Here is a 26,313-nt window from a genome sequence, read left to right on the forward strand (position 1 = left end):
CTTCTTGAGGTAACTTGTGCTCTTCTTTTTCAGATGAAAGTACCTAAACACTTTTGGGCGGATGCAGTTTCCACGGCATGTTTTTTGATCAATCGTATGCCGTCTTCTGTCCTTAATGGGGATATTCCTTATGCTACTTTGTTTCCTACAAAATCTTTGTTCCCTATTGAGCCCCTTTTTTTTTGTACCTGTTTTGTGCGTGATGTTCATCCACAGGTTACTAAATTGGATCCAAAATCTCTCAAATGTGTCTTCCTTGGGTACTCCCGGCTCCAAAAAGGGTACCGTTGTTTCTCTCCTACTCTTAATCGTTATCTTATTTCTGCAGATGTCACATTTTTTGAGTCCACTCCATTTTTTCCTCCATCATCTGTGTATGAGAGTCAGGGGGAGGAGGATGATCTCTTAATATATACTATCCAACCAATATCTAGTCCTCTCCCGCAGCCTGTTCCTTCTATCTCTAGACCTACTCAACTTCCCGTTGTTCATATTTATTCCAGGAGATTGCAGATTCCTGACTCAGATCCTCCACCAGCTACTTCGTTGGGAGACCATGTACCTCATACTGATCATGATTCTGATCTAGACTTACCCATTGCTCTTCGTAAAGGTAAACGTCCATGTACTTACCCTATCTCTTCTTTTGTTTCTTATAATCAATTGTCTTCTTGTTCTCGGTGTTTTGTTACTTCTTTAGACTCTGTTCCTATCCCTAATCATTGATGAGGCCTTTGTCTCATCACTGGTGTGATGCTATGAAAGAGAAAATGGAGGCTTTAGATGCTAATGGTACATGGGAACTATTGCCTTTGCCCACTGGTAAGAAAGCTATTGGTTGCAAATGGGTATATACAGTAAAGGTAAATCCTGATGGTTCTGTGGCTAGGTTAAAAGCACGCCTAGTAGCAAAAGGATATGCTCAGACATATCGGGTTGATTACTCTGATACTTTTTCTCCTGTAGCTAAACTTACTTCTATTCGCTTGTTTATCTCTCTAGCAGCTACATATGATTGGCCCCTGCATCAATTAGATATTAAGAATGCTTTTCTTCATGGTGATATTCAGGAGGAGGTGTATATGGAGCAACCACCTGGGTTTGTGGCTCAGGGGGAGTTGGGTAAAGTTTGTAGGCTTCGAAAGTCTCTTTATGGCTTGAAACAAAGTCTCAGGGCATGGTTTGGGAGATTCAGTAAAGTAGTACAGGAATTTGGTATGCAAAAGAGTAAGTGTGATCACTCAGTATTTTATAGGCAATCTGAGGCTGGTCTAATTCTCTTGGTAGTCTATGTGGATGACATTGTCATCACTGGGAGTGACTCTGCAGGTATTTCATCTCTTAAAACCTTTCTCCAAACTCAGTTTCAGACCAAAGACTTGGGATTGTTAAAGTATTTTTTGGGTATCGAAGTTATGAGAAGTAAGAAGGGTATTTTCTTATCTCAAAGAAAATATGTCCTCGATCTATTGACAGAGACAGGAAAATTAGGTGCTAAGCCTTGTAGCGCACCAATGACTCCAACTTTACAATTGTTAGCAGGGGATAGTGAGTTGTTTGAAAATCCAGAGAGATACAGGAGATTGGTAGGAAAATTGAACTACCTTACAGTCACTCGTCCTGACATTGCTTATGCCGTTAGTGTGGTAAGTCAGTTTATGTCTTCCCCAACTGTTGCTCATTGGGAAGCCTTGGAACAAATCTTGTGTTATCTGAAGAGTGCTCTAGGAAGAGATTTGCTACATGGTAATCATGGGCATTTGAATGTTTTTCAGATGCCGACTGGGCTGGATCTAAGGTTGACAGGAGGTCAACTACTGGATATTGCGTTTTTATTGGAGGAAATTTGGTGTCTTGAAGAAGCAAGAAGCAGAGTGTAGTTTCTCGATCTAGTGTTGAATCCGAATACAGAGCCATGGCACAATCAGTATGTGAGGTAATGTGGATACTTCAATTACTAGATGAGATAGGTTTTAAGACCTCCTTGCCTGCGAAATTGTGGTGTGATAATCAAGCTGCTCTTCATATTGCTTCTAATCCGGTGTTTCATAAGCGGACCAAACATATTGAGATTGATTGTCACTTTATTCGTGAAAAGATTCAACAACAAATCATCTCAAGAGGACACATCAAAACTGGAGAGCAGTTAGGAGATATTTTCACAAAAGCTCTGAATGGAGCTAGGATTGACTACATTTGTAACAAGTTGGGCATGATTAACATCTATGCTCCAACTTGAGGGGGAGTGTTATGGAAAGTCGATCACTATGTTATGGAAAGTCAATCACTATATTATTTCTCTGTATATTTTGTATTCTGTATTCCTATTTAGGATTTCTTATTTAGGATTTCTTCCTAATTAGTAGAACACAATTATAGGAATCAATTGTATATATATACCCATGTACAGATTAATTGAAATCAATGAGAATCATCTCTTTCTACAAACAACACCACATGGCACAAGATGCTTGTGAGCTATTGTGGTTGCGAAAATTGATCAAAGAGATAAGTCTATTGAAAGCAAACAGTTTGTCCTTGTTTCGTGATAACAAAGTTGTTATCAGTATAGTGCATAATCCAATCTAATATAATCAAACCAAGCATATAGAGATTAATTGGTACTTCATAAAGGAGAAGATAGTGGATGCGTCATTGAGTGTCTCTCATGTGACTTCAAAGGAACAATTGACCAACGTGTTCACTAAAGGCTCAAGCAGTAAATTATTTCATACTCTAGTTTACAAGCTGGGCATTTGTAACATATATGAACCAACTTGAGAGTGAGCGATGGAATCTTGTAAATTCCTATATAGTAGGATTTAGCAATTTTTTTATTTCTTGTTTTATGTTCTTTCTTGTTACAATAGTTTCCTATTGTATATAGGTTTCCATTTGAGAAAGAACTCTTGTATACAAATAGAAGGAAGTGCACACAGCAATATACATTGAATATACAAAAGGTATTTTCCTCCCTAAAACATCTATGTCAACAACCATTTGGTGATAGAGCCCTATTTGAAGCCTATCTCCATGTTTGTTAATCCATACTCGTTAGCCCTTGATTTCAACAAGAACGAAATAAAAATAAAGTTATGAAAACAATTTCATAGTAATTGTGTAGAGAAAACAAAAGGCATGACCCCATATTTCACTAAGCAAAAAATTAATATCAACTTACATCTAAGAAACAACTTTTCATCTGCTGCAAGCAAGTTTCCAAAACTTCAGCCTTACTTTTATAACCCATGCTAACTTGTTTCATGTCAAACTCCATCATTGATCTAAGATTTGGCTTCCAAAGCTCATACCTAAGAAAGACAAATTCCATAATGAATAACACCATTACAAGTATATCTACTTTGGAGACCATTGCAAATCATATGAAATTAAGCATATTAGAATGTCATGTTGAGTTTGGAAAAATATTGTTCAATAAGAAACCTAGTAAAGGGTGGGTTTTTTTGCAAGAAGGGGAGGGTGTCGTACAATAATTGATAGTAAAAAATGGTTTTATTATTTCGGGAGTTATTTTGCAATCACAAGTTTCCTTATCCCACATTCTATTTTTGCAATGGTGCATGATCTAGACCTCTAAAATGGAGTTCTTGAAAACTTTATGATAGGGAAAATAATGAACAAGAAATATGGTTTTGATAAAACAAACAAAAAGGGAAAGCTAATATATGTATTATAGGCCACTTTCTTTCTTTAGAATAATAGTTTCTTTATTAATTTACTAATATGCCTACTATTTAATATACATTGAAAAATAAAATCCATTAGTTTCAAGAATAATTCAATAATATGAGTTAGTTAATTTTTTTTAATGCTTTAATGCAACAATATGAGTGGAGGACATATTAAGAAAACACTAAACAAAATTTATTACCTTAACTATGTTAAATGCATTTTTTTAAACAGTGTGAAAATAGAAGCCAATCATGAGACGGAGGGAATAGTAAAGAAGAAAGGAGAAGAAAGGAGGCATAAATTTTGACAACTGTCTCTGAACTCATCTAGTTGTAACGTTACAGTCCCTCAACTTAAAAATGTAACATAAAACCTCATCAACTTTCAAATTTTGCACAATAAAATCCCTCTAACCTCTAATTACCTGTTTTTCAATTAGATGCTAACCTATACAGTTCCAGCATAGAGCTTAATCAGTATTTCTCTTTTTTCTCTTAAGCCATGTGTAAATTGAATCTTTTTTCTCTCTATAGACAGAATAATTTTTTATGTGTAAAGAGAATAATTTTACACTTTGCAAAGAGAGGAGAGAGAAATGTTGACTAAGTGCCATGCGGGAACTATTAACATAAGTTTCTAACTGAAAAATCAATAATTGAAAGAGGGATTTTACTGTGCAAAATTTGAAATTTTAGGGGTTTTATGTTACATTTTAAAGTTAAAGGATTGTACTGTTACAACTATATAAGTTCAAGGACAGTTGTTAAAATTTATCCAAGAAAAATGAGAAAATTGCAACATGTTCTTCTATTATGTGGAAATGCACTGGACACATGTCCTAATTTGTGGTACAATCAGGGAGCAGAAGGGAGGAAATTTAGTAACTATTTACTGAACTATTAAGCACAAGTGCATGGCTCCTAGTCTAGATGGTGGTTGCTCCATGCTACAAAGAAGTTAAGGGAGGATCACGTCAATACTTACTGCTTTAAGCAGGACCAACAATGGTTGATTAACTACATTTCAAATAACTAGGTATTTAAAAAAAAAAATACAATTGATATAAGTAATTCCATTTGACTATGTATGAACATATAACACGCCACATATGTCACCAAATAAAAAACCTAATGTACAACTGTAACAAGTATGGTATCAACTACCCATATAAGGCCAATATTGAAAAAAGATTCCAAACTCCCAAATGAAGTGAATTACTTACCCCATGTCATCATATCCCATAACTAGAGCTTTACCCTGAAATTATGTTAAACTCATAATCAATAAAGAAAAGATTGAATGAAAAGCTAAGAAATCATATCATAGCAATTTGCTATCTCTAATTAACAATTACCAAAAAGGTGGGCTTCATTTACATTGTAATTTGAAAGAATAATTAAGAAACAACTAAAAATGAACCTTAACAAATCCTAACTACAATTTAAATGAAGCATTGTGAAAGAAATAGAATAAAACACAAGTTATCAATGAAGAAAGTAGTGTTTTAAGCTTGTAAGACAACATATCCATATCATCTAGTAGAAATGAGTATGATTGAATGCTCATCAACCGTAGACAACATATCCATATCATCTAGTAGAAATGAGTATGATTGAATGCTCATCAACCGTAGAAGTTTCAAAAATAGCTTACCAATGTTAGAATATAATCAATATAACTAATTGCATCTATTGACTTGCATAATAAAATTTCATTCATGAGATTAGCTATATTCTAAACATAAAAGATGAAAATAATAGTTGAAGAAGGCATTTCAGTGATAACAAGTTTGTTAGGGTACCTTGTTAGGGATCGCATTACAGGTCTATGGGTAGAACTTACAAGTTGGCCTAAAGTTTGTAAGGGGAGAGTAACAAACTTTTTTCTTTTTCTTACCAATGATTGCTAACATATGGGACTATTAGAGAGAACCAGAAAATCTTTTAAGTTTGAAGTGCTCATCAACTTTTGAAGTGTTATAGCTCTGTATTCTGATTCAACACTAGATTAAGACTATGCTCTGCTTCTTACTTCTCCAACACATCAAATTATCTCCAACAAAGACAATATTCAGCAGTTGACCTTCTATCGGCCTTAGAACCTGCCCAATCAGCATATAAAAAACACTCAACATTCAAATGCCCATCATTACTACATAATAAGCCTCGTCCTGGAGTTCCCTTAATAAAACACAAGATTTGTCTCAAAACTTTCCAATGAGCAATAGTTGGGTAAGACATAAACTAACTCACCACACTGATCGGATATGCAATATTAGAACGAATTACTGTAAGATAGTTTAACTTACCTACCAACCTCCTGCACTTTTCTAGATCTTCAAACAACTTACCATCCTCTAATACAAGTAGCAAATTTAGGATTATTGGTGCACTGCAAAGCTTAGCACCTAATGTCTCGATTTCTACTAGTAGATCAACAACATACTTCTCCTGAGCTAAGAAGATACCTCTCTTAATTCTCATAACTTTAATACCCAAAAAATACTTAAGTAAGCCGAAGTCTTTTATCTGAAACAGGGTCTAAAGGAAATGTTTAAGGGATAAAATACCTGCAGAGTCATTCCCGATAATAATAATATCGTCAACATACACTACCAATAGAATTAGGCCAGCCTTAGATTGCCTATAGAACACTAAATGATTACACTTGCTCTTTTGCATGCCAAAATCCTATACTGCTTCAGTGAATCTCCTAAACCAAGCCCGAGAACTTTGTTTTAGGCTATAAAGAGACTTTCAAAGTCTACAAACTTTACTCAATTCCCCCTAAGCAACAAATCCTAGTAGTTGCTCCATACACACCTTCTGCTAAAGATCACCATGAAGAAAGGCATTTTTCATATCTAATTGGTGCGAAAGCAACCGAACTAAAGCTAGTTTAGCTATAAGAGAAAAAGTATCACAGTAATCAACCCCATATGTATGAACATATACTTTAACCACAAGACGTGCTTTTAATCTCGCTATAGAGCCATCAAGATTCATCTTTGTTGTAAACACCCATTAGCAATCAATAGCATTAGGCAAAGGCACCAGTTCCCACATACCATTTGTATGTAAGGCCTCCATTTCCTCTTTCATAGGGGCACACTAGCCAGAATGGGATAATGCCTCAACAACAATTTTAGAGATAATTATAGAATCTAAAAAAGTAACAAAATATCAAGAAGGAGAAAACAAACGATCATAAGAAACAAAAGAGGAAATAGGGTAAGTACACATACGTTTAGCTTTGTGAAGAGCAATAGGAAGATCTATAGCAAGATCATGACCAGTGGTAGTAACCAGATCTTCCAATGAAGAAGCTGGTGGGGAATCTAAGTCTAGAGTCTCCAATCTCCTTAAATAAACATAAAATACAGGAGGTCTGACTGTGACTGGGACAAAAGGAGCGTGGGGAAAAGGATTCTGTTTGATAATGCATACCAAAAGATCATCCCCCCCCCCCCCCCCCTCCTAATTCTCACACATAGATGTATGAGGAAAGAACAAAGTAAACTCAAAAGATGTAACATCAACAGAAACAATACAATGATTTAGAGTTGGAGAAGAACACCTGTATCCTCTTTGGAGCTTAGATTATCCAAAGAAAACACATTTAAGAAACTTTGGATCCAATTTAGAAACCAGTGGATGAGCATCACGCACAAAATAAGTACAGCCAAAAATAAGAGATTCAATAGGAAATAAAGATTTAGACAAAAACAAAACAGTATAAGGAATGTCCCCATCAAGGACAGAAGTTGGCAAACGATTAATAAGAAAACATGCTATAGAGACTGCATCAGCCCAAAAATATTTAGAAACCTTCACTTGGAAAAGAAGAGCTCTAGATGCATCAAGAAGATATCGATTTTTTCCTTTCAACAATACCATTTTGGGATGGTGTATCAACATAAGATGACTAGTGAAGAATACCATTTTGAGTCATACAAGTCTGAAAGTGCTCAGAAAAATATTATTTAACATTATCACTTCTTAACATGCGTATAAAAGTATTAAACTAAGTTTTAATTTCAAAACAAAAGGCATTAAAGATAGAAAATAATTTAGAACGATTCTTCATTAAATAAAACCATGTAACATAAAACGATTCTTCATTAGAACGATTTTTGTTGCTTCTTAGGGGGAGGCTATTAGGATTGGCTCACAACCCAACGATGATCAGTCATCTAACCAGAACCAACCATCTCCTCAAACTCCAGGGAGAATGAGCGGGGTGGGAAACAAAATAGATACAACCATTGAGCTTGATACTCCTGATCAACTAGCATCACTGCAATCAATTCCTAAACACATTGAAGAATATGCGCGCCTTCTTTAACTCTTAATGATCCTAATCTTGATTCTATGCTGAATTCTAACCCTTCTTCTAATTCATCTATCAATGATCTTGATGTACCCATTGTTCTCAGAAAATGAGTGAGGGATTGTACTAAGCACCCTATTTCCAATTTCATTTCCTAGAGTCCTTGTCTCCCTCCTATAGAGCATTTGTATTGTTAGTTTCTTCTGTTTTAATCCCACGGGGTTTGAAAGAAGCACATTACAGACATAAGCAGATAACAGTAATAAAGGTTGTCATATTAGATAGACGGATCTTTATAATTCAAAAGAAGTATATACAGGATCTCTTGGAAAAAATTGGTATGCTTAGTTGTGAACCAGCAGAATCTCTTATTCAAGCTAACCACAGATTCTAGGTAGGAGTTAAGGAAACAATAGATTTAGGGAGATATCAGAAGATACTTGGCATATTGATTTATATTTCACATGCTAGACCAGACATAACCTATGCACTTAATGTCTAGTAAGCTAATATATGCATGATCCTTGTGAAACCCACTTAGAAGCTATGTTCTAAATTTTAACATACTTTAGATCTACACCTGGAAAAGGAGTTCTATTTTCGAAGCATAGTCATCTTCAAATTGTAGAAAGAGATGATTCTCCTTAATTTCAATTAATCTGTACATGGGTATATATATACAATTAATTCCTATAATTGTGTTCTACTAATTAGGAAGAAATCTTAAATAAGAAATCCTAAATAGGAATACAGAATGCAGAATATATAAAGAAATAATATAGTGATTGACTTTCCATAACACTCCCCCTCAAGTTGGAGCATAGATGTTAATCATACCCAACTTGTTACAAATGTAGTCAATCCTAGCTCCACTCAGAGCTTTTGTGAAAATTTCGCCTAACTGCACTCTAGTTTTGATGTGTCCTATTGAGATGATCTGTTGTTGAATCTTTTCACGAAAAAAGTGACAATCAATCTCAATATGTTTGGTCCGCTCATGAAACACCAGATTAGAAGCAATATGGAGAGCTGCTTGATTATCACACCACAATTTCACAGGCAGGGAGGTCTTAAAACCTGTCTCATCTAGTAATTGAAACATCCACATTACCTCACATACTGATTGTGTCATGGCTCTGTATTCAGATTCAGCACTAGATCGAGAAACTACACTCTGCTTCTTGCTTCTCCAAGATACCAAATTTCCTCCAACAAAAACGCAATATCCAGTAGTTAACCTCCTGTCAACCTTAGATCCAGCCCAGTCAGCATCTGAAAAACATTCAATATTCAAATGCCCATGATTACCATAAAACAAACCTCTTCCTGGAGCGCCCTTCAGATAATACAAGATTTGTCCCAAGGCTTCCCAATGAGCAACAGTTGGGGAAGACATAAACTGACTTACCACACTAACGGCGTAAGCAATGTCAGGACGACTGACTCTAAGGTAGTTCAACTTTTCAACCAATCTCCTGTATCTCTGTGGATCTTCAAACTCACTATCCCCTGCTAACAGTTGTAAATTTGAAGTCATTGGTGCACCACAAGGCTTAACACCTAATTTTCCTGTCTCTGTCAATAAATCGAGGATATATTTTCTTTGAGACAAGAAAATACCCTTCTTACTTCTCATAACTTCAATACCCAAGAAATACTTTATCAATCTTAAGTCTTTGGTCCGAAACTGGGTTTGGAGGAAGGTTTTAAGAGATGAAATACCTGCAGAGTCACTCCCAGTGATGACAATGTCATCCACATAGACTACTAGGAGAACTAGACCAGCCTCAGATTGCCTATAAAATACTGAATGATCACACTTAATCTTTTGCATACCAAATTCCTGTACTGCTTCACTGAATCTCCCAAACCAGGCCCCAAGACTTTGTTTCAAGTCATAAAGAGACTTCCGAAGCCTACAAACTTTACCCAACTCCCCCTGAACAACAAACCCAGGTGGTTGCTCCATATACACCTCCTCCTGAAGATCACCATGAAGGAAAGCATTCTTGATATCCAATTGTTGCAGGGGCCAATCATATGTGGCTGCTAAAAAGATAAACAAGCGAACAGAAGTAAGTTTAGTTACAGGAGAAAAGGTGTCAGAGTAATCAACCCCATATGTCTGAGCATATCCTTTTACTACAAGGCGTGCTTTTAACCTAGCCACAGAAGCATCAGGATTTACCTTTACTGTAAATACCCATTTGCATCCAATAGTTTTCTTACTAGTGGGCAAAGGCAACAATTCTCATGTACCATTAGCATTTAAAACCTCCATTTCCTCTTTCATAGCAGCACACCAGCCAGGATGAGACAATGCCTCACCAACAGTATTAGGGATAGGAACAGAGTCTAAAGAAGTAACAAAATACCGAGAACAAGAAGACAATTGATTATAAAAAACAAAAGAAGAGATAGGGTAAGTACATGAACGTTTACCTTTACGAAGAACAAATGGGTAAGTCTAGATCAGAATCATGATCAGTATGAGATACAGGATCTCCCAACGAAGTAGCTGGTAGAGGATCTGAGTCAGGAATCTCCAATCTCCTGGAATAAACATGAACAACGAGAGGTCGAATAGGTCTAGAGACAGAAAGAACAGGCTGTGGGAGAGGACTAGACATTGGTTGGACAGTATATATTAAGAGATCATCCTCCTTCCCCTGACTCTCATACACAGTTGATTGAGGAAAAAATGAAGTGGACTCAAAAAATGTGACATCTACAGAAACAAGATAACGATTAAGAGTAGGAGAGAAACAGTGGTACCCTTTTTGCAGCCGGGAGTACCCAAGGAAGACACATTTGAGAGACTTTGAATCCAATTTAGTAGCCTGTGAACGAATATCACGCACAAAACAAGTACAACAAAAAATACGGAATTCAACAGGGAACAAAGATTTTATAGAAAACAAAGCAGTATAAGGAATATCCCCATTAAGGACAGAAGACAGCATACGATTGATAAAAAAATATGCCGTAGAAACTGATCCGCTCAAAAATGTTTAGGAACTTTCATCTGAAAAAGAAGAGCACGAGTTACCTCAAGAAGTTGCCGATTTTTTCTTTCGGCCACGCCAATTTGGGATGGAGTATCCACACAGGAAGACTGATGAAGAATGCCATTTTGTGTCATATAAGACTGAAATTGTGCTGAAAAAGTATTCTTTGGCATTGTCACTTCTTAATATGCGCACAGAAATATTAAATTGAGTTTTGATTTCATTACAAAAGGCACAAAAGATAGAAAACAACTCAAAACGATTCTTCATTAAATATAACCAGGTAACACGAGAATAATCAACAAAAGTAACAAAATAACGAAATCCAGTTTTAGAAGTAACAGAACAAGGATCCCAAACATCAGAATGAACTAACTCAAAAGGGGATGAAGTCCGTTTATTGACTTTAGACACAGAAGGCAAACGATGATGTTTTGCAAACTGACACAGACTCACATTTCTAGTACTGATAAAGACTGAAACTGAGGACACAGCTTCTTCATGGTTGACAAAGAAGGATGGCCCAATTTACAATGAGCTTCAAGAGGTGTTAAGGTAGTGGAGCAAACAAGCGACCGTGGTACATAATTTTCCAGAATGTAGAGACCACCTAACTCCCGTCCTCTTCCAATAATCTGCTTCGTCGTAAGATCCTAAAACAAACACTGGTCAGGAAAAATAGAAACAGAACAATTTAAGGTACGAGTAAGTTTAGTAATAGAAAGTAGATTAAAAGAGAATTTTGGTAGACACAAAACAGATGACAAATAAATTGATAAAGTCGGGTTCGCAGTTCCAGAACCCATGACACAAGTAAAACAATCAACTAAAGTAATAGTAGAGGAAGTGATATTAGACTGAAAAGCAGATAGAAGACTAGAATTACCTGTAATGTGATCTGTCGCACCAGAATCAATAATCCATTTGGATGAGGAGAACACAAGGCATGTAGTGGATTTACCTGACCCAGCGATAGCAGTGACAGGGGAACTGGTAGGCTTTAGAGATGCCTAATACTGAGAAAACTGTGCAAAATCCTCTGCAGATACCAAAATAGTTTTCTCAGAGAAAGATACTGTAGAATCCTCTGCTGCCATATTTGCCATCTGTGATCGCTGATTTTTCTTCTGAAGTTGCAAACAATTATATTTTGTATGGCCAGGCTCATGGTAATAATAACAAATGACTCCTCTTGAATCCTGATTAGAACTAGCCTCCCCATTACGCTGATTACGCTGATTACTTCTGTTGCTTGTAATTCCTCCTCTCCTTCCTCTTCTATTACCCTGTTGTCCATTTGGATTACGGCTAATAAGAGCACTACTGGCAGGCTGTGAAGATTGGGTACTCTCTGTACGAAGGACCCGTGTGAACGTTTCATGCAAAGAGAAAATCTCAGAACTGGAGAGAATTTGAGATTTAGCAGTCTCATACTCTGAAGGAAGGCTTGCAAGAAAACTCATAACAGCCAGTTGCTCCCGTTGAGCCTGCTAAACTTTCACATCAGGATTAAAAGGCAACTATACATTAAGTTCCTCATATACCCGTTTAAAATGCATAAAGTAAGCCGTGAGAGACTTATCCTCTTTCTCAGCACGGTAGAATGCCTTACAAACATCATAAATACGGGAGATATTCCCTTTACCAGAATACAGAAAATCTAAGTAATCCATCGATTTCTTAACAAATTCACAGTGATTAATTAAACTAATTACCTCACTGTGAATCGAGTTCCGAAGTTGCAAAAACTACCGAGCATCATCCCTTAGCCAAGTTTGTCATGTATCCTCCGTAGGTGAATCTTTAGTAAGGTGATCATCCTTATCAATGCTACGCAAATAGGCCCTAACAGTCTTACTCCACTCCAGATAATTCGATCCATTAAGTTTGTGTTCCGTCATCTTAATCATCACCGGAATCACATCAAAAATAACATTCTTATTGTCTGCTATTTGTTGAGACAAAGAAAACTAACCGAAACGCAAATCCAAAGTGCTTAAAGCAGCAAAATAACCCAAAATCACAAATCAAGTAAATACCAAAATCGGATCTAAGAGCCAAATCTCATAAGTCCTTTAATGGTATACTGGATCAGGCAACAGCACACAGTGGTGGAATGAGGGGGTTGAGGCGACGCCGGCGATGTTGATCGAAGTCGAAACGGCCGGTCAGCGGCCAAGGTCTCTCCTGAGCTAGTTGGTGAGAACAAATAGTCACCCTAGATAGATGACCTGCTCTGATACCATGTAAAAAGAGATGATTCTCCTTAATTTCAATTAATCTGTACATGGGTGTATATATACAATTAATTCATATAATTGTGTTCTACTAATTAGGAAGAAATCCTAAATAAGAAACCCTAAATAGAAATACAGAATACAGAATATACAAAAAAATAATATAGTGATTGACTTTCCATAACACAGATAAAGGCCTTTATAGATGTAAATTTTGCTGGACTCCTGATGATAAGAGGTCAACATCAGGCTATTGCACCTTTGCTAGTGGTAATCTAGTCACTTGAAGAAGCCAAAAACAAAATATGACTGCAAGATTCAATGCTAAAGTTGAATACAGGGCTATGGCCTAAGACTTTTGTGAATTATTATGCTTACAAAAATTAATGGAGGAAATGAAGTTGTCAGAAACTGCCAGTTTATTCTTATCTATGACAATAAAGCTGCTATCAATATAATACACAATCCAGTACAACATAATCAAACAAACCATATAGAGATTGATCAACACTTCATAAAGGAGCAATTGGCCAATATTTTTACTAAAGTTATGCTTGGTAAAGCATAACATAATACAATGTAATTAATTATGCAATGCAATCAATATTATAATGCACACGTTTGGTTGAAAATAAAACTAAGTAGTATAATGTAATGATAATTTTTATTTTAATATTTAATTTATTTATAGTATTAATAATAAGTGATAATAGTTACAGTGAGTAACAATCAAGGAGTAGTGGTGGTGGCAACAGCTATAGTGAGATAGTGGCGGTGGTTGCAAGGTGAAGTAATGATGGTGGTAGTAGCCAAGTGATAGTAAAGATGACAGGGGGCTTAATGGTGATAACAGTAGCTAAGTGGTGGTGGTGGTGGTGTGATAATGATGATGGTAACAAGATGGTGGCGGTGGTGATAACAAGATTGAAGTGGTGGTGGTGGCAGTAGTATTAACAATAAATAAAAAAAAATAAAAACAAGTAATCATGATTACATACACTTTATAGCACATGATTACATACAAATATTGTTTTCGCAGATAATATAGGTATTCTTCTAAGTGACTCCTCTCCTGCCTCACCACCATCTCCTACACTGGTCATGTCCCCACAAAAAGGACAACTCTCCCATTGTCGTTCGGAAAGATATTCGTTCTTCTCGAAGTGAGACTGATCATTCAGTGTTCTTTCGCCATGATGAGCATGCTAAAAGTATTCTTCTTGTAGTATATGTTGATGATATTATCATAAAAGGTAATGACCATGACGGGATATGTCAGCTCAAGCAACATTTGTTCGGCCACTTTCAGACTAAAGATCTGGGGAGATTGAAGTATTTTCTCAAAATTGAGGTAGTCCAGCTCAAAACAAGCATTATTATTTCTCAAAAGAAATATACTCTAGATATTTTGGAAGAGACAAGAATGCTAGACTGCAAATGTGTAGATACCTATGGACCCAAATGTCAAAACTTGTTCCCAGACAAGGAGAGCCATTAGAAGATCCTGGTAGATATCGGAGATTGGTTGAAAAGTTAAATTATCTTACAATAGCACAACCAAACATTTCATTTATTGTGAGTGTCGTCGATTAATTTCTCCAGGCTCCATATAATGGTCATTAGGTCTATTAAAAGAGCTCCAACACAAGGTTTGTTATATAAGGACAAAAGTCACTGATAGGTTGTTGGATAATCTAACACAAATTGGGCAGGGATAGGCGATCTACTTCAAGATATGCAAAAGCAGAATATCCAGCCATGGCCCTAGCTACTTATGAATTGATCGAGTTAAAACATCTTCTTCAAGAATTAAGATATGGAGAATTTAAGCAAATGAAGTTAATATGCGACAATCAAGCTGCTCTTTATATCACCTCTAATCCAGTCTTTCATGAAAGAACCAAACATATAGAGGTAAATTTTCAACTTATTAGACAGAAGATTGAAGTAGGATGCATCACTACTAGTTTTGTTAATTCAAATGATCAGCAAGAATACATCCTTACTCAGCCCCTTCGAGGTGCTCGAATTGAATACATTTGCAACAAGCTTGGAGCCTATGACATATATGCTCCAGCTTGAGGGAGAGCGTTAAGATATTGTCTTGATTTGTTCCTCTTTTAGCTACTGTATTTTAGGCTAAATTATAGATTATAGTCAGCTGTAATTATGTAATTAGAATCATTGTCTTCCTAATTTGTGTTCTACAAAGATGTATAAATTCATACCAAGCTTGACAGAATTAATCAATCTTTTCCATCACAATTTCTCTTCTTTATTCACAAATTCTCTAATGTTTTCTCAATTGCCATTCCATTACATAAAATTTTTTTATTACCAAACAACGTAATCAAATATGCAACGTAATCAAATATGCAATGTAATCACGATTATATTACAACTTTTATTACACCATACCAAACATCACCTAAAGGCTTTAGCAGTAACTTATTTCATACCCTTGTGTGCAAGTTGGGCATGTTCAACACACATGAACCAACTTAATGGAGATCATTGGAAATCCCATACATTATATAGCAGATTTGTAGGAGATTTAATTGTGATTTTGTTGTATTCCTATTCTGTTTAGTATTTCTATTCTATTTAGGAGAACTTAGTTGCCTAATTAGAGTCTAACTCTTGTATATAAATAGGAGTCATGTATTTAGTCAAGTATATACAGAAATAAACAGATTTTTCACAAATTTATCTCTTTCATTGCAGTCATATATAATCTTACTACTCAAGAACAATGGAGAGACAAATTTGTCATGGTTCTTGCTCTAATTGGACTGCAATCAAAATTATTGGCTTAGTTCAAGACCAAAATTCTCACGATGTTCAGTGATACCTACTCTCAAAGATGTTTCTGCCCTACTTCTGCACATATCCCTAACTGCTATTGAGGTAGTTTCTAATGAATCTTCAAAATAACTAAAGACAAAAAAAAGGAATTACATACATTATAGCTGTTAGCAATAAATACCATACTTCCATAAATTGATTCAATAGAGCAAACAATAGCGTTTTATAACAAAACCAACTATATGCATATAAGAAGAGTTATCTTAAAGATCTAGATAACCTTGCAACTATTCATTCCCTAAATTTGCTTATATTCTTCTCCAAGTCGTACTTTCACCCTATGCATAAATACATAAGGTAGGAAATTCAAGGAGATACAACTTAAAAAGAGGTAAAAGAAAAAATAAATAAAGAAATTTAAACACAAAAAAAATGTGCAATTGCATGTACATAATTTAAGAGCCAGAGTCAAAGATAATTACAAGATTAGTTGGTGAGAAACGAGTACTTGTGTCCTTGGTTGCATAGAATCGATCAAGCAACTTCTTTATGTGATCATGCATTGTTGCATCCGTACCAATACCAGCCTTATAAATACAAGAAAAAGGGGTGGAATCAAAATTTGAAATCATAATCAGCGTCTAAGGAAAAAGTTTAAAACCATATTAGGCTTAGTTGAGATAAGTTAGTAATCAGTGTCCAAGAAACTAAAAGGTCTGCTTACTTATAGAACTGTTTTATGTTTTCTATTTCCAATTTTTTCTGCTTCTAGTTTTTGTTTTGCATTAGAGGGAAAAAAAAAATACCCTTCAATTTTGTCTCTATTTCCTAGCCTTAATGATAAAAAATGCCAAACAAGTTCGCATTTTTCAATTCTATTCACAACTAATTTTGGTAACTTTTTCCCAATTGCCAAAGGTTGTTACATTTTAGCCGACATAGTTTTCTGTTTGAGGAAAAAATTACCAAAAATAGATCCACTTTTTATAAGTACACAGGCCCATATTAACTAATAAACCAAAGAGACAGGGTAATAGGAAAAACATACACCTCATCAAAAATTAATTTTCTCACCTTGTCCATACAGCCAAGCAAGTCAGCTTCACTTAAAAGAGGTGGTGGTCTAGTAACTCCTGAATCAAGAGTTAGAGTGGTTGGGATAAACTGCAACAGTTCCAAAACCATAGGATAAGTTATATCTTCTAGTTTTGAAATTCACTTTACAAAAGAAAAATACTAATTTCAAAATCTAGAACAGCAAAAAACCACTATAATTCAGTACCATCAGAGTCATTATAGTATGCTGTGAAAGAATCAAAATACTAATTTAAAAATTTGAAGTACACTATAAACTATCAATTCTATCCATAAAATAATTAGAGTGAGAGAGAGAGCTGCTGATTAATTATCAGTAAAAATCAAAGAATAAGTATGAGGTATCTGTTTAAATAATTCCAAAAGAAAGAAAAATACAAAAGGAAAAAAAAATAAAAAACAATATCAAACTAAACAACATCATGGCAGTCGTCAACTACAAACAGTGTGCCCCTGCTTCTGTCCCAATTCTTTTTCTGAAACATTCCTAACTTTCACGTTCCCAGTTGTTTGCGTTTGTTATGGAAAGTCAATCACTATATTATTTCTCTGTATATTCTGTATTCTGTACTCCTACTTAGGATTTCTTATTTAGGATTTCTTCCTAATTAGTAGAACACAATTATAGGAATCAATTGTATATATATACCCATGTACAGATTAATTGAAATCAATGAGAATCATCTCTTTCTACATGGTATCAGAGCAGGTCATCAATCTAAGGTGACTATTTGTTCTCACTACCGAGCTCAGGAGAGACCTTGGCCGCCGATCGGCCGTTTCAACCCCGATCAACATCGCCGGCGTTGTCTCAACCCCCTCATTCCACCACTGTGTGCTGTTGCCTGATCCAGTACACCATTAAAGGACTTTTGAGGTTTGGCTCTCAGATCCTATTTCGGTACTTGCTTGATTTGTGATTTTGGATTATTTTGCTGCTATAAGCACTTTGGATTAGCGTTTCGGTTAGTTTTCTTTGTCTCAACAAATGGCAGACAATAAGAATGTTATTTCTGATGTGATTCCGGTGATGACTAAGATCACGGAACACAAACTTAATGGTTTGAACTACCTGGAGTGGAGTAAGACTGTTAGGGTCTATTTGCGTAGCATTGATAAGGATGATCACCTTACTAAAGATCCACCCACTAATGATACACGACAAACTTGGCTAAGGGAGGATGCTCGGTTGTTTTTGCAGCTTCGGAACTCGATTCATAGTCAGGTAATTAGTTTAATTAATCACTGTGAATTTGTTAAGGAATTGATGGATTACTTAGATTTTCTGTATTCTGGTAAAGGGAATATCTCCCGTATTTATGATGTTTGTAAGGCATTCTACCGTGGTGAGAAAGAGGATAAGTCTCTCACGGCTTATTTTATGGATTTTAAACAGGTATATGAGGAATTTAATTTATTGTTGCCTTTTAGTCCTGATGTGAAAGTTCAGCAAGCCCAACGGGAGCAACTGGCTGTTATGAGTTTTCTTGCAGGCCTTCCTTCAGAGTATGAGACTGCCAAATCTCATATTCTCTCCAGTTCTGAGATTTCCTCTTTGCATGAAACGTTCACACGGGTCCTTCGTACAGAGAGTACTCAATCTTCACAGCCTGCCAGTAGTGCTCTTATTAGCCGTAATCCAAATGGACAACAGGGTAATAGAAGAGGAAGTAGAGGAGGAATTACAGGCATCAGAAGTAATCAGCGTAATGGAGAGGCTAGTTCTAATCAGGACTCAAGAGGAGTCAATTGTTATTATTGCCACGAGCCTGACCATACAAAATATAATTGTCCGCAACTTCAGAAGAAAAATAAGAGATCACAGATGGCAAATATGGCAGCAGAGAATTCTATAATATCTTCCTCTGAGAAAACTATTTTGGTATCTGCAGATGATTTTGCACAATTTTCCCAGTATCAGGCATCTCTAAAACCTACCAGTTCCCCTGTCACGGCGATCGCTGAGTCAAGTAAATCCACTACATGCCTTGTGTCTTACTCATCCAAATGGGTTATTGCTTCTGGTGCGACAGATCACATGACAAGTAATTCTAGTCTTCTATCTGCTTTTCAGTCTAATCTCACTTCCTCTACTGTTACTTTAGCTGATGGTTCTACTCCTTGTGTCATGGGTTCTGGAACTGCGAACCCGACTTCGTCAATTTCTTTGTCTTCTGTTTTGTGTCTACCAAAATTCTCTTTTAATCTACTTTCTGTTAGTAAACTTACTCGTACCTTAAATTGTTCTGTTTCCTTTTTTCCTGACCAGTGTTTGTTTCAGGATCTTACGACGAAACAGATTATTAGTAGAGGACGCGAGTCAGGTGGTCTCTACATTCTGGAAAATCATGTACCGCGGTCGCTTGTTTGCTCCAGTACCTTAACACCTCTTGAAGCTCATTGTAGATTGGGTCATCCTTCTTTGTCTACCATGAAGAAGCTGTGTCCTCAATTTCAGTCTTTATCAATACTAGAATGTGAGTCGTGCCAATTTGCAAAACATCATCGTTTGCCTTCTGTGTCTAGAGTCAATAAACGGGCTTCATCCCCTTTTGAGTTAGTTCATTCTGATGTTTGGGGTCCTTGTTCTGTTACTTCTAAAACTGGATTTCGTTATTTTGTTACTTTTGTCGATGATTACTCTCGTGTTACCTGGTTATATTTAATGAAGAATCTTTCTGAGTTGTTTTCTATCTTTTGTGCCTTTTGTAATGAAATCAAAACTCAATTTAATATTTCTGTGCGCATATTAAGAAGTGACAAGGCCAAAGAATACTTTTCCAGCACAATTTCAGTCTTATATGACACAAAATGGCATTCTTCATCAGTCTTCCTGTGTGGATACCCTATCCCAAAATGGTGTGGCCGAAAGAAAAAATCAGCATCTTCTTGAGGTAACTCGTGCTCTTCTTTTTCAGATGAAAGTACCTAAACACTTTTGGGCGGATGCAGTTTCTACGGCATGTTTTTTGATCAATCGTATGCCGTCTTCTGTCCTTAATGGGGATATTCCTTATACTGCTTTGTTTCCTACAAAATCTTTATTCCCTATTGAACCCCGTATTTTTGGTTGTACATGTTTTGTGCGTGATGTTCGTCCACAGGTTACTAAACTGGATCCAAAATCTCTCAAATGTGTCTTCCTTGGGTACTCCCGGCTCCAAAAAGGGTACCGTTGTTTCTCTCCTACTCTTAATCGTTATCTTGTTTCTGCAGATGTCACATTTTTTCAGTTCACTCCATTTTTTCCTCCATCATCTGTGTATGAGAGTCAGGGGGAGGAGGATGATCTCTTAATATATACTGTCCAACCAATGTCTAGTCCTCTCCCACAGCCTGTTCCTTCTGTCTCTAGACCTACTCGACCTCCCGTTGTTCATGTTTATTCCAGAGATTGAGATTCCCGACACGCATCCTCCACCAGCTACTTCATTGGGAGATCCTCAGACTCATCGATCATGATTCTGATCTAGACTTACCCATTGCTCTTCGTAAAGGTAAACGTTCATGTACTTACCCTATCTCTTCTTTTGTTTCTTATAATCAATTGTCTTCTTGTTCTCGGTGTTTTGTTACTTCTTTAGACTCTGTTCCTATCCCTAATACTGTTGGTGAGGCACTGTCTCATCCTGGCTGGTGTGATGCTATGAAAGAGGAAATGGAGGCTTTGGATGCTAATGGTACATGGGAACTATTGCCTTTCCTCACTGGTAAGAAAGCTATTGGTTGCAAATGGGTATTTACAGTAAAGGTAAATCATGACGGTTCTATGGCTAGGTTAAAAGCACGCCTTGTGGCAAAAGGATATGCTCAGACATATGGGGTTGATTACTCTGATACTTTTTCTCCTGTAGTTAAACTTACTTCTATTCGCTTATTTATCTCTTTAGCAGCTACATATGATTGGCCCCTGCATCAATTGGATATCAAGAATGCTTTCCTTCATGGTGATCTTAAGGAGGAGGTGTATATGGAGCAACCACCTGGGTTTGTTACTCAGGGGGAGTTGGGTAAAGTTTGTAGGTTTCGGAAGTCTCTTTATGGCTTGAAACAAAGTCCTAGGGCATGGTTTGGGAGATTCAGTGAAGCAGTACAGGAATTTGTATGCAAAAGAGTAAGTGTGATCACTCAGTATTTTATAGGCAATCTGAGGCTGGTCTAATTCTCTTGGTAGTCTATGTGGATGACATTGTCATCACTGGGAGTGACTCTGCAGGTATTTCATCTCTTAAAACCTTCCTCCAAACTCAGTTTCAAACCAAAGACTTGGGATTGTTAAAGTATTTCTTGGGTATCGAAGTTATGAGAAGTAAGAAGGTATTTTCTTGTCTCAAAGAAAATATGTCCTCGATCTATTGACAGAGACAAGAAAATTAGGTGCTAAGCCTTGTAGCGCACCAATGACTCCAACTTTACAACTGTTAGCAGGGGATAGTGAGTTGTTTGAAGATCCAGAGAGATACAGGAGATTGGTAGTAAAATTGAACTACCTTACAGTCACTCGTCCTGACATTGCTTATGCCGTTAGTGTGGTAAGTCAGTTTATGTCTTCTTCAACTGTTGCTCATTGGAAAGCCTTGGAACAAACCTTATGTTATCTGAAGGGCGCTCCAGGAAGAGGTTTGCTATATGGTAATCATGGGCATTTGAATATTGAATGTTTTTCAGATGCCGACTGGGCTGGATCTAACGTTGACAGAAGGTCAACTACTGGATATTGCGTTTTTATTGGAGGAAATTTAGTGTCTTGGAGAAGCAAGAAGCAGAGTGTAGTTTCTCGATCTAGTGCTGAATCCGAATACAGAGCCATGGCACAATCAGTATGTGAGGTAATGTTGATACTTCAATTACTAGATGAGACAGGTTTTAAGACCTCCCTGCCTGCGAAATTGTGGTGTGATAATCAAGCTGCTCTTCATATTGCTTCTAATCCGGTGTTTCATGAGCGGACCAAACATATTGAGATTGATTGTCATTTTATTCGTGAAAAGATCCAACAACAGATCATCTCAACAGGACACATCAAAACTGGAGAGCAGTTAGGAGATATTTTCACAAAAGCTCTAAATGGAGCTAGAATTGACTACATTTGTAATAAGTTGGGTATGATTAACATCTATGCTCCAAGTTGAGGGGGAGAGTTATGGAAAGTCAATCACTATATTATTTCTCTGTATATTCTGTATTTTGTACTCCTATTTAGGATTTCTTATTTAGGATTTCTTCCTAATTAGTAGAACACAATTATAGGAATCAATTGTATATATATACCCATGTACAGATTAATTGAAATCAATGAGAATCATCTCTTTCTACAGCGTTCACCATTTCATTGTAACTTTGGTTCAGAAAGTCTTTGGGCTTGTTCACTTGCGGAAAACTAGAGTAAGTTTCTAAGAAAACTGGAAAACAAGGTTTTTTTAAAGGACGCATTTGTGGGCACTGTTATGGAAAGTCAACCACAATGTTATTTCTCTGTATATTCTGTATTTCTATTTAGGATTTCTTATTTAGAATTTCTTCCTAATTAATAGAACACAATTATAAGAATCAATTGTATATATATACCCATATACAGATTAATTGAAATTAAAGAGAATCATCTCTTTTTACATGTTATCAGAGCAGATCATCCATCTAGGATGACTATTTGTTCTCACTACCCAACTCAGGAGAGACCTTGGCCGCCAACGACTCCGATCAATATCACCGACGTCGCCTCAACCCCCTCATTCCACCACTGCGTGCTGTTGCCTAATCCAGTATACCATTAAAGGACTTCTGAGCTTTGGCACTCAGACCCTATTTCGGTATTTGCTTCATTTGTGATTTTGAGTTATTTTGCTACTGTAAGCACTTTGGATTAGCGTTTCGGTTAGTTTTCTTTGTCTCAACAAATGGCAGACAATAAGAATGTTATTTCTAATGTGATTCCGGTGATGATTAAGATCATAGAACACAAACTTAATTATTCAAATTACCTGGAGTAGAGTAAGACTGTTATGGTCTATTTGCGTAGCATTGATAAGGATGATCACCTTACTAAAGATCCACCCACTGATGATACACGACAAGCTTGGCTAAGGGAGGATGGTCGGTTGTTTTTGTAACTTTGGAACTCAATTGACAATGAGGTAATTAGTTTAATTACTCACTGTGAATTTGTTAAGGAATTGATGAATTACTTAAATTTTCTGTATTCTGGTAAAGAGAATATCTCCCATATTTATGATGTTTGTAAGCCATTCTACCTTGCTGAAAAAGAGGATAAGTCTCTCACAGCTTATTTTATGAATTTTAAACGGCTATATGAGGAACTTAATGTATTGTTGCCTTTTAGTCCTGATGTGAAAGTTCAACAGACCCAACGGGAGCAACCGACTGTTATGAGTTTTCTTGCGAGCCTTCCTTCAGAGTATGAGACTGCTAAATCTCATATTCTCTCCAGTTCTGAGATTTCCTCTTTGCATGAAACGTTCACACGGGTCCTTCGTACAGAGAGTACCCAATCTTCACAACCTGCCAGTAGTGCTCTTATTAGCGTAATCCAAATGGACAACAGGATAATAGAAGAGGAAGTAGAGGAGGAATTACAGGCAACAGAAGTAATCAGCATAATGGAGAGGCAAGTTCTAATCAAGACTCAAGAGGAGTCATTTGTTATTATTGCCATGAGCCTGGCCATACAAAATATAATTGTCTGCAACTTCAGAGTAAAAAATCAGCCAGTTTGCAAAATATCATCGTTTGCCTTCTGTGTCTAGAGTCAATAAACGGGCTTCATTCCCTTTTGAATTAATTCATTCTGATGTTTAGGGTCCTTGTTCTGTTTCTTCTAAAACTGGATTTCGTTATTTTGTTACTTTTATTTATGATTACTCTCGTGTTACCTAATTATATTTAATGAAGAATCATTCTGAGTTGTTTTCTATCTTTTGTGCCTTTTATAAGGAAATCAAAACTCAATTTAATATTTCTGTGTGCATATTAAGAAGTGACAATGTCAAAGAATACTTTTCAGCACAATTTCAGTCTTATATGACACAAAATGACATTCTTCATCAGTCTTATGTCGATACCCCATCCCAAAATGGCGTGGCCGAAAGAAAAATCGGCTTCTTCTTGAGGTAACTCATGCTCTTCTTTTTCAGATAAAAGTTCCTAAACACTTTTGGGCAGTTGCAGTTTCTACGGCATATTTTTTGATCAATCGTATGCTGTCTTCTGTCCTTAATGGGAATATTTTTTATACTGCTTTGTTTCCTACAAAATCTTTGTTCCCTATTGAACCCCGTATTTTTTGTTGTACCTGTTTTATGCGTGATGTTCGTCCACAAGTTACTAAATTGGATCCAAAATCTCTCAAATGTGTCTTTCTTGGGTACTCCAGGCTCCAAAAAGGGTACCGCTGTTTCTCTCCTGCCCTTAATCGTTATCTTGTTTCTGCAGAAGTCACATTTTTTGAGTTCACTCCATTTTTTCCTCAATCATCTGTGTATGAGAGTCAGGGGGAGGAAGATGATCTCTTAATATATACTGCCCAACCTGTTATGGAAAGTCGATTACTATATTATTTCTCTATATATTCTGTATTCTGTATTCCTATTTAGGATTTCTTCCTAATTAGTAGAATACAATTATACGAATCAATTGTATATATATACCCATGTATAGATTAATTGATATTAAGAAGAATCATCTCTTTCTACATGGTATCAGAGCAGGTCATCTATCTAGGGTGACTATTTACTCCCACCACCAAGCACAGGAGAGACATTGACCGCCGACCAGCCGTTTCGACCCCAATCAACATCGCCGGCGTCGCCTCAACCCCCTCATTCCACCACTGTGTGCTCTTACCTGATCCAGTACACCATTAAAGGACTTTTGAGATTTGGCTCTCAAATCCTATTTCGGTATTTGTTTGATTTGTGATTTTGAGTTATTTTGCTGCTATAAGCACTTTGATTAGCGTTTCGATTAGTTTTCTTTGTCTCAACAAATGGCAGACAATAAGAATGTTATCTCTGATGTGATTCCGGTGATGACTAAAATCACAGAACACAAACTTAATGGTTCGAATTACCTGGAGTGGAGTAAGACTGTTAGGGTCTATTTGCGTAGCTTTGATAAGGATGATCACCTTACTAAAGATCCACCCACTGATGATACACGACAAACTTGGCTAAGGGAGGATGCTCGGTTGTTTTTTAAGCTTCGGAACTCGATTCACAGTGAGGTAATTAGTTTAATTAGTCACTGTGAATTTGTTAAGGAATTGATGGATTACTTAGATTTTTTCTATTCTGGTAAAGGGAGTATCTTCCGTATTTATGATGTTTGTAAGGCATTCTACCGTGCTGAGAAAAAGGATAAGTCTGTCACGGCTTAATTTATGGATTTTAAACAGGTATATGACGAACTTAATGTATCGTTACCTTTTAGTCCTTATGTGAAAGTTCAGCAGGCCCAACAGGAGCAACTGGCTGTTATGAGTTTTCTTGCAGGCCTTCCTTCAGAGTATGAGACTGCTAAATCTCAAATTTTCGCCAGTTCTGAGATTTCCTCTTTAAATGAAACGTTCATACAGGTTCTTCGTTCAAAGAGTACCCAATCTTCACAGCCTGCCAGTAGTGCTCTTATTAACCGTAATCCAAATGGACAACAGGGTAATAGAAGAGGAAGTAGAGGAGGAATTACAGGCAACAGAAACAATCAGCGTAATGGAGAGGCTAGCTCTAATCAGGACTCAAGATGAGTCATTTGTTATTATTGCCATGAGCCTGACCATACAAAATATAATTGTCCGCAACTTCAGAGGAAAAATCAATGATCACAGATGACAAATATGGCAGCTGAGAATTCTACAGTATCTTTCTCTGAGAAAACTATTTTAGTATCTGCAAAGGATTTTGCACAATTTTCCCAATATCAGGTATCTCTAAAGCCTACAAGTTGCCCTGTCACTGCGATCACTGAGTCAGGTAAATCCACTACAAGCCTTGTGTCTTCCTCATCCAAATGGGTTATTGATTCTGGTGCGACAGATCACATGATATGTAATTCTAGTCTTCTATCTACTTTTCAGTCTAATCTCACTTCCTCTACGGTTACTTTAGCTGATGGTTCCACTTCTTGTGTCATGG

At 36.6% G+C, this 26,313-nt stretch overlaps 1 protein-coding gene across 6 annotated transcripts in view; it reads right to left on the bottom strand.

Moving 5' to 3' along the window:
* Positions 1–26,313, bottom strand: part of LOC110636028 (DNA topoisomerase 3-alpha) — a 122,509-nt gene that overhangs the window by 59,017 nt on the left and 37,179 nt on the right. For 5 of the 6 annotated variants that reach the window (XR_002491269.2, XM_021785545.2, XM_021785542.2 and 2 more), the window contains 4 exons: positions 17,147–17,236; positions 16,555–16,659; positions 4,916–4,950; positions 3,182–3,311 (listed from right to left, as the gene is read on the bottom strand). Coding sequence is in view for 5 of the 6 variants with exons in the window: in XM_021785545.2 (XP_021641237.1) it covers positions 3,182–3,311; positions 4,916–4,950; positions 16,555–16,659; positions 17,147–17,236 (360 nt within the window). In the remaining variant the exon portion in view is untranslated. The remainder of the gene's footprint in view (positions 1–3,181; positions 3,312–4,915; positions 4,951–16,554; positions 16,660–17,146; positions 17,237–26,313) is intronic. The other variant, XM_021785544.2, reaches the window with a different exon arrangement.

This window comes from Hevea brasiliensis, chromosome 10 (assembly GCF_030052815.1).
Source record: "Hevea brasiliensis isolate MT/VB/25A 57/8 chromosome 10, ASM3005281v1, whole genome shotgun sequence".
Taxonomy (NCBI): domain Eukaryota; kingdom Viridiplantae; phylum Streptophyta; class Magnoliopsida; order Malpighiales; family Euphorbiaceae; genus Hevea; species Hevea brasiliensis.